At 34.0% G+C, this 14,810-nt stretch overlaps 1 protein-coding gene across 3 annotated transcripts in view; it reads right to left on the reverse strand.

Moving 5' to 3' along the window:
- LOC124354454 overlaps positions 1 to 14,810 on the reverse strand; it is a 116,390-nt gene that overhangs the window by 18,930 nt on the left and 82,650 nt on the right. For all 3 annotated transcript variants that reach the window (XM_046804909.1, XM_046804910.1, XM_046804911.1), the window contains 4 exons: positions 12,316 to 12,406; positions 9,869 to 9,939; positions 6,666 to 6,772; positions 737 to 857 (listed from right to left, as the gene is read on the reverse strand). In XM_046804909.1, the coding sequence (XP_046660865.1) occupies positions 737 to 857; positions 6,666 to 6,772; positions 9,869 to 9,939; positions 12,316 to 12,406 (390 nt within the window). The remainder of the gene's footprint in view (positions 1 to 736; positions 858 to 6,665; positions 6,773 to 9,868; positions 9,940 to 12,315; positions 12,407 to 14,810) is intronic.

Here is a 14,810-nt window from a genome sequence, read left to right on the forward strand (position 1 = left end):
CATAATTCTTGTAGAGTACTTCAAAGGGAGTGTTTGGAGTTAAATTCCGACCTTATATTTTAGAATATTTTAAAGGTAGATTAGTACTTACCTTATCAATTAAATCTAAATTGGCTTGATAAATTAAGGTTACTCTTTTGACAATTTACACACTATAAATGTTATCAAATTGAAAATAATAAACAATGTTTATACAGAACAGTTGATTACATTTGACAGGCTCATTCAATTAACATTACACAACTTTAACAACCAAGATTGGATTTTTCCCTGCTTTAAATACCAGTGCATAGCATGGAGGGAATTTCAAAATAAGAATAGGCCTATATTCATCCCAGGAACTGTAATAATGGCCTTGTAAAACTTCAGTACAATCGGTTGAGTAGTTTACACACGAAAACAAAACAAATAAAGGTACTTTTGCATTTATAATATTATTAGGATTGTATAACATTTTCACACATGCTGATGTTTACCAAATTTAACTTACCATTTAGTAACTAGCTTAATCAGTACAATAAATAAACTTGTGCAGCCAGCCAATGAGTCCCGGAGCTCGGCCACTTACATCAACTCAGTACTTTGGAGTGATCAGTACAGTACATTAATTGGTACTAAAAGGACCAGTCGGTATTGGTATTTGGTACACCTGGGTTCCAGTTGCTTTGGACTAGTACTGACCTATCTTTTTACTAAAATTATGACATACACTTTTACTCAGCAATAAAAAAATTACCTGGAAATAACAGCTAGGAGGAGAATCAATGTCATAGCCACCTTCGACAAGGCCAGATTTATTGTACTTCAGGTATCCCTCCTCATCTATCATTGTAAGAATTTTGTTACGAGCAAAGCACCTGCAAAAAATTATTGTACGTAAATCCATTGATATTTGTCAGTAGTTATCTACCCATTAATTTAAGAAAGATTATTGCTTGCATTGAATGGAAAAGTGTTTTAATTTTATTAAATTAATTTATAGCAAGACTATGTTTAGGTTATCTTAAGGAAACGTAAGATTGTTGAGTTTCTGTTAGTTGTATTGATACTACGTGCTCATTCTATGACTGTATATTTGTAGGCCATTGTGACAATGAAAGCTCAAGAAAAGTTAAGGTAGAAGAAATATACAAAACATTTTGTACATTAATCTTGTAATTTTGAAATCACCAACTGGTAAGAGCTGACTGAACTAATAATATAATGGATGTCACTAAGCTTTGTATAGAAAAAGCTTGTTTGTTGAATACTAGGAAAGTTGCTTTTTACAGAAACTTTACAAAATTGTCATTTTTTGTCTGCAGCATTTCATTACAACTTAAACATATAAAGTGGTAAGTTTGAAGAAGGCATATACAGCTCTTTTGTTCTCAAGGGATTATATGTTAAAAACATTTATTTTTTCAAAGAAGATTTCCATTTTAGCCTTCTATCTATCCCCATGAACCCCATTGTCTCTGATTTTATCAAAAAGGATAAGGGAGAGAGTTGTCATAATAGAGAACACAACTGATGAGATATGAACCTGCACTGTTTTAACCCTTTGACTAGTAATCCCGCAACAGATTCAGGAGCACCCTACCTGCCACCTACAGTAATTCTGACAGCCGTGCGGGAAGGGCTATGGTGCTAAACAGTTTTAATAAAAATGTTTTGTGATGAATAATCTCTTGCTTAAGGGGGGAGTTCACGTCAGAAATGGCCAAAATATGAATTTTTACAATTTTTTATTTTTTTAAAATTATATATTAAATTTTGAACATAAAACAGTTAAAACCAACCTTATAAGATTTTCTTTCTCATAAAAAAAATACTTTGAAGTTGCACTTTATTTTAGTGATTTTTGCAGCATTACACAATCTTGACATAGTTTGCTTTTGTAGATTGATTACTTATTCTAAACTAAATCTAGCCACTAATATGGCATATAGTATTATGGATTTACTTCCAAAGCTAGAACCCATCAGCTGACTGAGAAACCAGTTCCAGGGAAGGGGGGGAGGGTATTATTCTATAGCAGAAATGTTTTCTGAACAGCTGACTCACTGTTTTGTTTACTTTGGTACAGTACAATAACTAGCTCCAGTCTTTGTTGTTGTTACCATGGAATTCAAAGTTTTCTTCATTATGTGTACATTTGTAGTTATTACTGAGTGAATTAGCCGGTTTAGTGAAGCTGTATGACTTACAATTTGATCTGTTGAATTTCACCAATGAATTTGTTTTGTTCCTGTAGTGTATAATGTAGTACATTTGATAAAGTGCTTTAGAGGTTAGATTTTTTTAGTTTACTAGTTTTTGCAATAACTGTTGACTATGCCTCCTGTGAAGCAAGCTGTGATAAAAGAACTTAGCACAAAAACCCGATCTAAAAAATCTAAGGCTGTGTTGGCAGCAAACAAGCGATGGAAGAACATAGGCCTAGCTCCAAACCTAACTAGGCCTAGTGAACCTACACATTCCACGTCAAATCAAACTCAGGCTGTGAATCCTGTAGTTGAACAGCCAAGTACTTCTCAGGCAAAAGATAAGTATACAAACTACAGAAAAGATAACCTAAATTTGTCGGAAACTGAAATAGATCGAGAAGTAAGCCTAGGCCTACCAGCAGACACAGCTGCGGAGTACTTGCTAGTTGATGTAAATAGTTTGAACACTTTAGTTGAGCAGCTTGCATGCAATGAGTGCTTTGAATGTGAACTAGTTTTAAATATAAAAAGGAATTTAGGCTTTAGTACCTCTTTATGTGTGGAATGTACAAAATGTAAGAAAGACGTAGCGTGTGTGTCAAGCTCAAAAAAGATTGCAGAGGATGACTCATATGATGTAAATAGGAGAGTAGTTAGATCTTTTTTGAATATGAGCAAGAGTTATTCTGCAATAGAAGAATTTTCTCTTATCATGAATATGGTTTGTATGAGTAAAGGGCTATTTCATAAAACGTCGGCCGAACTCCATAAGTTATCCCTAATGAACGGCACTGAGTATTTGGCTAAGGCAAGAAAATGTGTGAGAGACTACTGTAAAGAACATGACAATACAGTTACAGACAATTCTGTAATTGACTTAGCTGTAAGTTATGATGGTTCGTGGCACAAACGTGGGTTCACGAGTAATTATGGTGTTGGGACTGTCATCCATATCGATACTGGTTTAGTGATTGACTGTTGTGTGCTTTCTAAGTATTGTCATAATTGTGCGCTCACCAAAGAACGGTTGGGTGAAACGAGCCCAGAGTTTTTTTTTTTTGTATGAAGGGCATCAAGCAGAATGTGACATAAACTACACTGGATCGTCACCAGCAATGGAAGTCGCTGCAGCTGATACACTGTGGAGGCGCTCACTGGACTATAACTTTCAGTACACAACTGTTGTCTCTGACGGTGACTCGAAAGTATTCAGCCACCTGATGGAGATGGATGTCTATGGTAAAGATGTGGTAATAGAAAAGGAGGAATGTGTTAACCATGTCTCCAAAAGGCTGGGAACAGCATTACGGAAGTTAGTGAAAGATGCTAGTAAAGTGCATAAAGTTACTCTTGGAGGTAGAGGGTTTGGATGTTTGACCGAAAAAGCGATTTGTAAACTAACTAAATATTATCACAATGCTATTTTGGAAAATGTCCACAAAGAGGTCATATCCATGAAAAAATCCATTCTGGGTACACTGTACCACTGAATTTCTACCAACCAGAATCCAAAGCATTTTAAATGTCCCGAGGGTGAACACAGTTGGTGATTGTACATCCGAGCTAAGGCCAATAACTTACCTCCAGGTGATCATAGTCAAAATGTAAAAACACCCATAAACAACACAGTTCTAAAACATATTGTACCAGTATATAAGAGACTAACAGAGAGGGAACTTCTAAAAAAGTGTTTGAGAGGGGAAACTCAAAATAGCAACGAAAGTTTGCACAGCCACATTTGGCGCAGATGCGACAAAGCCAAGAATACTTCCAAACGTTTAGTAGAAACTGCAGTTTATAATGCTATCAGTGAATACAATTTGGGAACGTTGCCACCATAGCAGGTCTTGTGAGAGCATCGTTGAAGCTGGGCGCAAACACCACAAGAATCGCCAAGATCCGTGACCGACGTCGTTGCCAAAGAATAGAAAAGGCTAAGTGTGAGAGGTTAAAAAGACGAAGACACTACTTAAAGTTGAAGAAAATCCATGAAGAAGAAGCAAAGAAAAAAAATGAAGGAGTCACTTATGGACCTGGAGAATTTTAATGTAAGTAGGTCTTTGTCAATCACTAAAAGCACCGTGTTTTGGTTTTCGGTCGTTTTTCAAAAGTTTACTTTTTTCGCATGGGAACATAAATATCTCAAGTTCTATACTAGATAGAAGGATGAAATTTTTTAAATTTTGTTCAGTTTGACAAGATCTACAATCTTTAGCATGGATTTGTAAAAATAATGTCATTAAAATATTTAAAAAAATAGTTTTTACCAGTTATTTTGGGGAAAAAAATATTTCGAAATTTAAAAATTTACTGTAATTTTATTTTATATAATTTTCTTAAACCCATACTAGAGATTGTAGGTATTACTCTCAGGAACAGATTTAAAAAAAAACAACCCTCTATCACTTTAAAAACCTGAGAAATTTATGTTCTCGCAAACCCTTGCAATACACAAAAAATCCCCCCCCACCCTTGCGTAGCGGAAAAAAAATTTTTTCCAGTTTTTTTCTGTATGTTTTATATAACTTCACCTTAAGGTGTAGTATGAGTAAAATTGGTTTGTAAATAAAGATTTTCACTTTTTATTTGAACTCCCCCCTTAAATGCAAATGCGATCTAGCGGAATAAATAAAAAAACAGTTTCAAGTAGTTTTTGTTGTTCCCACTAGATCATAGTTGTTCTTTTATTTATTTATTTCAGAAACAATTGATGGTATTCAGGCCATATGACTGTATTCAATCAGATGTTCCAAGTAATCAGCTTATTCTATTTCTGTTTATGTAGTGAGTACAGGTTGTAATTTCCCTTTTATGTTACCAGTTGCCTTAATTGTAAACGTTTTGTTGTGTTTACCATGAGTAAATAAACGTGGCTATTTACTGATTACGTAAAATGGCGTGAGAAAGACTTACAGACAAATTTTTGGCTAATATGCTCCCCTGAGACTTAGATGCTCAGTATTTACCCGCCACCATTCCTGCTAGCCCCGTGCAGATAGACCAGCCTTGGGACACGATGTGCCAGGATTGCCAAGTTCCACTTAATGTGTCAGACTGTTTCCGCGCCTTTCATGCCATCAAAGATTTCTGAGGAGACGTGTATTGTTACTAACTTGTACCTAACCTGTACCTTGGTATGTTTATGAGAAAATGCTGAATATTTTATTTTATTCTCATATCTTGTAAATATAACAACTTTTGTGCAAAATTATATTATTTTTTGTAAAAATTAAAAAATTGCCAAAAAGTTTAATTGAGTGTTTTTTATAACACATCTACTGCAGTAAATCCAAATCATCTAAAAAAAAAACCAAATTAAAAACTCACTTTTTAGAGCTCTCTTGCTGAAAAAAAAACCACCAGTCAAAGGGTTAAATTCTGAGTTTGGTGAAAGTTTCCCCAATAAAGTTTGTTTTGATTTATCAAAAGCCAATTCATCTTCTAATTTGATATGAAACTAAGTTTTATTAAGTATTAAAATTTTTCTTATAATCTTCCTTACACTTTTTTTTGCACAATATACAATATTAATTATAGTGGGTACCACATGAGTGGCCCTGCATAAGCTAAAATCGGCCCTAAACACAGGCTAGTATGGCTGTTTAGTCTGTGAGAGCACTTGGTCAATCCTTGAGATGCTATGGCTCTCTGAACACAGTATTATTGAAATAATACTGTCGAATCTTGATAAGTTAACCTTCAATAGCTAAAAATCCTTGATTAGTTGAATTCTTTTGAATTGTCTTAACTTTTTGTTAAGTTCATGTTAATTTAAAATTCTAACACCTATATAATTTGAAATTCTTGCTATCCATATGGATCTGTACAAGTTAGAAGTTTAAGATGATGCACCTCAATGAATCGAAAGTAAACAACTGTGCTAGTATGCAAGTAAATAATTGCCATGCAAATTTTCATGTTGTAATAAGAACCTCCCCCCACTGCAATGTTCTGTAACAGTGTGTAATTTTATATCGTACATACTTGTGAATATGATTCATAGCCCCAATGTTAAATCAATAGTTTTGTTTTGATTAATGCTTTTCTGTGTGTAGCGTGATGGATGATATTATAAGTATGATATTTAGTTAAACAAATAGTAAGACCAGCTTACAACCTAGCAATGCAACCAAGTCAAGTTTAGTGACTCTAATAACTCGAATGTCAGCAATTTTCATTCTCAGTAACTGGATTTTCCTTGTAACTTCAAATTTATGTTAAGAAGGTTCAACTGAATATCATTTGTGCAAGATAATTGATTACAACATAAACTGCAAATTTTTTAATAGTTCAATTGATAAACACAATTTTTTGGTCAAGACCACTTTGTGTGCAGTCTCAGTTACCCTCCATTCTCGCAGGCCTGACAGCTAGGTGTAAGCCATCAGTAAAATGGGTGATTTTTTTATAACAGACTTGGCTACCTATGTATTTATCCTGTATTTACTAAGATCCCTACATTAGTCTATAAGTTACCTGATAGGCTTTGCTATCTTGACATGAGGAAGAATGGATTCGTCAAATGGATGCAGAATGGGGAACTGACATGACACCTCCGGGTCTCTCTCATTGGCATAGTAGTTCTGTAACATTAGTTAATAATGTATTAATGCTAGTGGGATAAGTGAAGTTATTTTGGTGTAGAATTTCTCAATCTCCCCTAACAACACGTGAACTCAGAAGGCTTCACTTCTGGCTGGCATATACCTCCCAGTTTAACCTACAATGGGTACAGTAAAAACTGATGTCACTTATATCTGGGCAATCCTATGGATATCCCTGAGCAGCACATCACTAACCACAAATGTGAAGATATTGAGGTAAAAGGGTAGATCAGTAGGTCTAGTCTATTGCAAAGGATGACTTAAGAGTGGATGAAGGAATGTTGCATGTTGGACATGAGGAAGTCCTGTCCCCTGCCTGCTTTGACTTAAGAGATTGGAAAGTAGCTGGCCTTCCCTTCTTCCAAGGCAACATGACTGAAATATAGTGTTCGCTATCCTTCTCACAGGATCTTGACAGGAGGCGACCCTTACCTTCGACCTTACCCATCCTGGGTATCCTGTTACTCCGGAAGCAAGCACAAAGGTTCCTTTTGGTCAGTTTCTTGTCCTAGTGAACAAAAAGAAAAAAGATAGCTTAACTAGCTAAAGGGCCATCATTTTGTTCCAACAGTGGGATTAGCAGATATCTTTACATTACCGTCAAACTGTTCCTAAATATCACTAAAATCTGTCAAAGTCATCATTAGACTGTTTAGCCACTGTTTTTATACCCTAACTATCTCCTGATAGCACTAGGTCCATAACATCAAGGGTTCAAATAATATTATCGAGATTACATGTTCTGTATTATTGAAGGTTTGGTGATGAGTCAGTTAATTGTTTTTGGCTTATATAAATTCACAACTAGTTACCCATGGCTTCACACACAATTTTCTGCATCATAGGCATATCTTTTATAAATGACATAACAAATATTCCTGTGATAAATGATGGTCACCAAAAGATATTCTAATTTCCTGACCCTTTTTTGAATAGCTGGAGATAAGTTTTAAGAACAGTATTTTAAGATCCTAAAGTTGGAGAGTGAAACAGTTTTCATTAGTACCAATGAAGCAAATTGAATTTCTTTCTGGATCTAGTCAATAAGCATCGGGACTAGTTCCAAAAATCGAAATTCATTGCAGGTATCATTACAATTACTTAATACTCTTCAAAATACATTCCTCCTGCATCAATACACTTAGTTCGGCGGGTCTGCCACTTATCAAAAACCTGCTGAAAGTCAAATATTATTGAGGATCTTTGTTAGCAAGGTTCTCTTGAACCACCTCGATGGAGTTGAACCGATGTCATTTGAGCTCCTTTTTCATTCACAGAAACAAGAAAAAGTCTGAAACACCCACGATTCATCACCGGTAATAACATTGTCGAGAAAATCTTCGTTTCTCTGGATGCAGTCTAAATTTTTGTGTGAAATTTTCACCCAAGTTTTTATTTCTCAAAACTTTTGGTTCCAGTTTCAAGCACTCTTTCCTCATTGCGCATCTCTGTTACAATGGTTTGAAAGGTTCCGACAGTCATGCTGGCTGGCATGATAACACAAAAAAAAAATCACAAGTTACAAAAATTCACCTCCTGTCTCAACGCATGCCCGCAGGTGACATAAAGTGCACCTGAGTGGTGCGGGACTCCTCTACCGAGGCCGACTGGTTGGACCCCCTTCCAACTCACTGGTTTGTTCTCTTCACCAGTTTGTTCAGGATACAGCGAACCAGTCCCGATACTTATTGAACAGACCCTGTAGATCCAAATATTTAAATAACAGTAGGTCAATGTGGAGGAATAATAAAGTTGAAGCCCATAGTTTTGTTGTTGTTGTGAAAGCACTTACAAAGTAATACGATGGAGGCCACTCCACCAAGTGTATGAACCATACTCCAAACTTGCGATATCTCTCATATTGAGCAGGATTACTCAACGATCAATGACTAAATAGATTACTGCAATGAATCGTCATCAGTAGGGTAAAACTAATCTACTTAATAAGCCTACTTCTGGTCTAAAAGCGTCTAATCCTGGAACTTGCTACTTTAGTACAAAGAATAGAGAAAAATCTTCCGGATAGACTTTTCAATAGGACAACATTGTTGTTAAATCTCTGCACTGCATGTCACATGATTTTCAAAAAAACGTTAGGATGCACACGTGCACAAATACCTTAATACCAACACTTTTTCCCAACTGTCCCAATTTGCAATGGTTATGAATATGGTTATTCCCTAAAATGAAAGCGTGCCTACTTTGCAGCAACCCAGCTCTCACTGTCTTTGTTTGTACCCTCGACATTGGTTCTTCAAATATATCATCCTATTTTCTTCGTTCTGTCTAGGAATTATAAACATTTCTATATATCTATTCAGTATTGTATGTCTCACTCTTCCAGACAGACCCACTGCTTCCTCAATGGTTTTCTGCCATAAAAAATTGTACTTTGAGTCAGGTATTTTGCTTTGTGATTCCATTTGCAATGGTCACAGACTCACTGTGTTTGTTTCCTAAGATTGTAGTCACATAGTAAATGGTTTGTTTAGTCATTTTAGTGCCAGACCCCTTCGTTCGCCCCCATCATATAAAAGGAAACTAATTTTCAGTAGCCAAAATAAACTAACTGGTTGAATTTGCTACTGCTAATTATTAATAGGATTAACAGTATTGGTATCAAAATGAGAGGCTATATTTATGTTCTGAATAGCTGTAGCTGCTCTTAAGTTTAAATTTGTACAATCTGGATAGCTTCTGGTTTGACAGAATATTCAAGGTGAGCCATTATTCCACTCAGTTATATCATGTTAATAAAGTTTGTTGAATTATTGTTAGTTTTTTTATCCTCCTGATAAAGATATCATAAAAAGTCTATTAGTTACCAAAAGGATTTTATTTTTGTCAAAATCTTTTAATTTTGCACTCCTGATACTATCATATTTTTAAAATGAAAAAGAACTTTTGATGGTTTCTAGACACACCTTCAATGTTATTTTTTGCACACTTCTGCATTGCAGATTGATCATAGATAGTTTTAATTAACTACACTAAATTTTAAGGAAATATTTAATAATGTACCATACGTGTGGAAAAGTGAATAACTTAGTTGATATTAAGAAATAAGTTGCCTACCTCGTATATAACCATTGTTTCAAGTCGTGGACCAAAAAACTCCTTCTGCACATGATGATATGTAACAATAGCTGAAACAAAAATTCAAATCAAATCAGCAAGTGGTAATTTAAACCTTTTAAAAAAATAATCACTAAAAATACAATAAATTCTTTAGGAAATTCCTCATTATCTAAGCCATTATTGTGTATTGCATTTAAGCATCATAAAACCTTTTACATATGTTTTCAGCTTGTCTTGGGAAAGTAATAGTCCAGAGGTTAGAACAATTGTTGTTGGTGATATTAATGTTGACTTCACAGTTGCTGATATTAAGGTTTACAATTTGATATATATGTTAGCTTCCCATAATTTAAAAAATAAAATAATGTCATAAGTCAGGAAAATTTAAAAATGTCCTTGTTAGATCATGTTTACACTGATCTTCCTGATGACGTGTTCAGCTTAAATACAGTTACGATTTATTGGTTTTACTATGTATTTTTTAATTAATTAACACTGTTCCTAATGTTATACACAGTTCACGTTTTTTGGTGAAAGTATGATTTTTGGATTTGTCTAATATACTTATTTGTATATTATTAGCAACTAAATTATTTTAAACTTTGGAATAAATTTACAATTTGTAAAAGTCCCTTTATTCCATTTTTTCAAAAGTATTATAGATAGGGTGCATACACTGATGTTACTCATAATTAACATAATATCAATTACATGTTATAGGTGAAAACAGAAATTTTCATTACAGTTTTACATAGGTATATTTTTTATAGCATCTAAATTTATGGAAAAATCTATTTAAAATGTTGGTATGTGAGATAGTTAGGCTAACCATGTCAGTTACCGGTGGAGGACAGGTCTGCAAGACCAGACAGTGAGCAAACAGTTGGGTGTTAACTATAGTTGAAGCTTAGTAGAGAATTTCTTAATATAATTTATAATATTCATTCAAAAATATATCAGTCTGACTAATGATGATTAGCTAATGTCTGGTTGTCTATAAACCTCATTCACTGAAAGCACATAACTGAACCTTACAACTTTAAAAAGTTGATACGTTTTTCTCTCTAAGATCAATATTTAAATTAAACTCCAGCTCGACAGCGCTAGTTCAAATTGTGAGTTACTTGTGTTTCTGTAGCAAATCTTGCTTGCTGTCACATTGTTTTTCTGAATTAAACAGCCATCTACTTTATCGCAACGGACATAGTGCTAAGTATCATAGGTTTATTCTTCTTTCCTTCTCTTCATTTACAAAAATTTTTTTCTTTATTTTGATGTTTTGTATTTTCGGTTTACATATACTTTTTACATTATTTTATTTCACATTACCACTCTTTCTTCTTTTTATTTTCTTTAAAATTATTCAATTCTCGTGTACATGGATCTATTATTTTACACATAGGATTTATATAGTTTTTTAATATATCTCTTCTTTCTTTATGTATTAAACTGTCTTTAGTTCACCACAGTTCCTCCTCAAAGTTAAATCCTATGAGCATTCACTGCAAGTTTCTATGTCCACTTACAAAATGTCAGTCTCCTATTTCAATCATCTTCTCTCTCACAAGTGAAACATTGGCTCATCTCTGTCTCTTTATGCTTTCATCTCATCTGTCACTATTCTATGGCGATGACTTTAATCTTTCAGGCCACAAATCAGATAGAACATGCTGTCAAAAGAAGTTAATACCTTGGCTTTCAGGTTTTGAAGTAGGAAATGTTCAAGTTGCTACTGGAAAAAAAGTGTTAGTAGGTGTGAAGAATCATCACCAACCAATAGGACCTTCTATGACTGTTTTGTCTTTTACTTACAAATAATGTATTCTTTGTTTTTTATTTATTGCTCTTTTTGTAAACAAATAATGTTTCACGATAAAAGTGATAAAGGCACAAACTGTTTCCCTTTATTTAATAGCCAATGTATGTTACTGTCAAAGTTATTGTTTAATAAATAAAAGAATAGCATATTATAGGCAATAAATGGTCGCATTTAGTCATAATTGTTTTGGTTATTATTAGTCCATACACACAACCAACAATTTAAAATCCCTCTTTTCTTGATGAACTGTGAAGCGTTAAACAATTACTGAACAAAACTTGCAACAATTATTTTCCCTGCATACCTTATATAATGAAAAGGTAAAAATACAAAAAGCACAATAAATTGAAATCCTCATTTTCTTAGAATGCTCATAACTCTATAGAGTAATCATCAATAACATTGAAATAAACTGCCTTAAATACGTTAAAAAACTGTTATCATTGTATTCTGGCCTAGATTGGTTGAAAAGTAAGGGGTTTCTCAGTGTACTTTTGTATTTCAAAAACGATTTTGCATTCCAAAAATTATTTTATAAATCAATCAAAACAATGCTGGCTCACTTCAGATATGAATTTACACAATGTACAATACACTTTTCTTAAACAACAATCCAAGTACTGACCAAGAGCTGTGAGGAAGATTAGAGCGTATCGCAGTTTCATGTTGAGCGTGACATCACCTGACCACCTCCCCCCACCACTTCGGGACCATTGCTGGAACAAAAAAAAATCTAAGTACTGACTGAGAACTGTGAGGAAAATGATAGTATTGCAGATTGTATTGATAGATTGCAGTTCCATATAGAGCGTGACATCACCTGACCACCTCCCCCCACCACTTTGGGACCACTGCTGGAACAAACACAACAATCCAAGAAGTGATCGAGAATTATGAGGAAAAATTAGGTTGTATCACAATGTCTTGTTGAACATGATGTCATTTGATAATCACCTCTATCCACACTCCGTGACTTTTGCTAAGACAAACTGGACACTGTTATTTATACATGTACAAAAAAAGAGCAGCTTAACCTAGGCAACCCCAAAGCTATCTAATAGAAGAGCACATCACTAACCGCATACAAGTATAATTTTGAATATTGGGAAGGTTCCAGAATTTGTGGCAGTAAATATCATCTTTAAGATTTGACAAAATGTTTGATTGGTATCATAGGTGGACAAGGAGAATCTTTCGGGTGCAAGCCAAACAAAAGAGGAATCAAAAAGTAAGGAAGCTGCTAATCTTAATCAATTTATTATTCAATAAATATTTAAAAATATTGCAACAGCACATTGCCCTCTGACACTGTCATGTAATGGATACACTAAGGAGGCGTTATCCCGTATCTATCAATGGATGTGACTTTGAAAGGGTTAAGGCTACTCAAGACTTGGACAGGTGCCTTAATATCAATTGACCAAGGCATTATTATAATTATTATTTAATTTCAATATTATGTCATTTTAATAATTCAAGTAAAACATATTTGTTTTGAGTACACACATCAAAATATTCCATACATAATTTAAAATGTTAAAAAATAGTCAATAAACGAGAAAAACAAGTTTTAATAAAAATTTATTAATTTCATACACTGTGAATGAATCATGTAGAATTTTAGTTGCAATTGGCCATAATTACTTATTGTGTATCATTAATTATAAATCTATATATATAAAAATGAATGTTTGTATGTTTGTCCTTTATGGAATCGTGAACTATTGGACCGATCATGATGAAAATTTGTACGTATATGTATTTTTCCACGGAGAAGGTTTATAAGCTATGCCCATCCCTTTCCCGATTCAGGATTCCGCCCCACTGGTTACAGAAATACCCATAAGAAATGCATTGCAGCAAACATATGTTAACGTCTTTTCAAATTTTTAATCAGCTGTTCTTTGTAAACATATATTACACTTATAGTTTTAAAGCATAGAGTAAGCTTAAGAGAAACGACAAATTTTGTTTAAACTGTTTTTGCAATCACTGTTAAACATAGACTTTACTATCCAGATAATACAATTCAAATTTGACGTAAAAATTCACCTTTAACTGCAATATTTATTTAATATAAACCATGCTCATGCTTGATCAGAAGAGTAATGCAGATATCATAATTACTATCTTACGTTGGCTACAAATATAAAGAATGTTATAAAATCAACCTTAGTTGTTTTTTTTGACAGAAGTATGGTTCTCAAAACTCCGTGTGTACATATTCTCTCGATCGAGACAACAAAGCAAGCTCAATCGTGGCATCGGAGATATAACTAATTTAATCTAAAATTTATTATAGTAAAAAAAAAAATTTACTAAGTAATATAAGGACTTCGGTTCTTAAGATTTGCGTGCGAAGCCGTGGGTAACAGCTAGATAGAGGCAGGAATATGGTACATACCTTCATAATACGCCCAAGAGGCTCACGATGGAACGACTATCAATTATCTCAGCAATGTTTAGAATGTGATAGAAAAAGAATAAGTGAATATAGTGTACTGTTTTCAACGGGAAATTGCGTGCGAAGCCGCGGGCAACTTTTGCAAAAAATTATTGAAATGCGCAGCAAAGCGCGCCGGGCCCGCTAGTTACTCAATACTATTGCACAGTTAGATTTATATTTCATAACCATATGGAATGCACAATGGAAATATGTTTTAAAGATTTGTTATCTTATAGTTACATCAATTGATAAGTTGTTACTTTACATTACAGTTCTGCATCAGAAAAATCAGCTATTATAGTCTTGCACCATCACTGAAGATGAGGTGTGTGGTACAGGCCTCTAAAATACAAAATGTGTATATGGTTTTTGTGTTTAAGTAAATGTATATTATTATAAATATACACACACAACTAATTTACCAAAAATCCTTTCTTGTTATAAAAACTACTTCGGTGTTGCCATAGCCTGGGGAAGAGTTGTTTTGTTGCTGCAATACATTGAAAAAATACTACTCATAATACAGTATGCTGGCTGAGTATAATAGAAATGGAGCCAATTGAAATGATGACTCAAAGGAAAGCCTGTTTAGTTGCCTTTGTCTCAATTCAAAACAAAAGACTCATTTCTGTTCTCATTACTCGAGCCAGAGAAAAACTGCTATACTGTGATAA

This window comes from Homalodisca vitripennis, chromosome 2, assembly GCF_021130785.1.
Source record: "Homalodisca vitripennis isolate AUS2020 chromosome 2, UT_GWSS_2.1, whole genome shotgun sequence".
NCBI classification, from domain to species: domain Eukaryota; kingdom Metazoa; phylum Arthropoda; class Insecta; order Hemiptera; family Cicadellidae; genus Homalodisca; species Homalodisca vitripennis.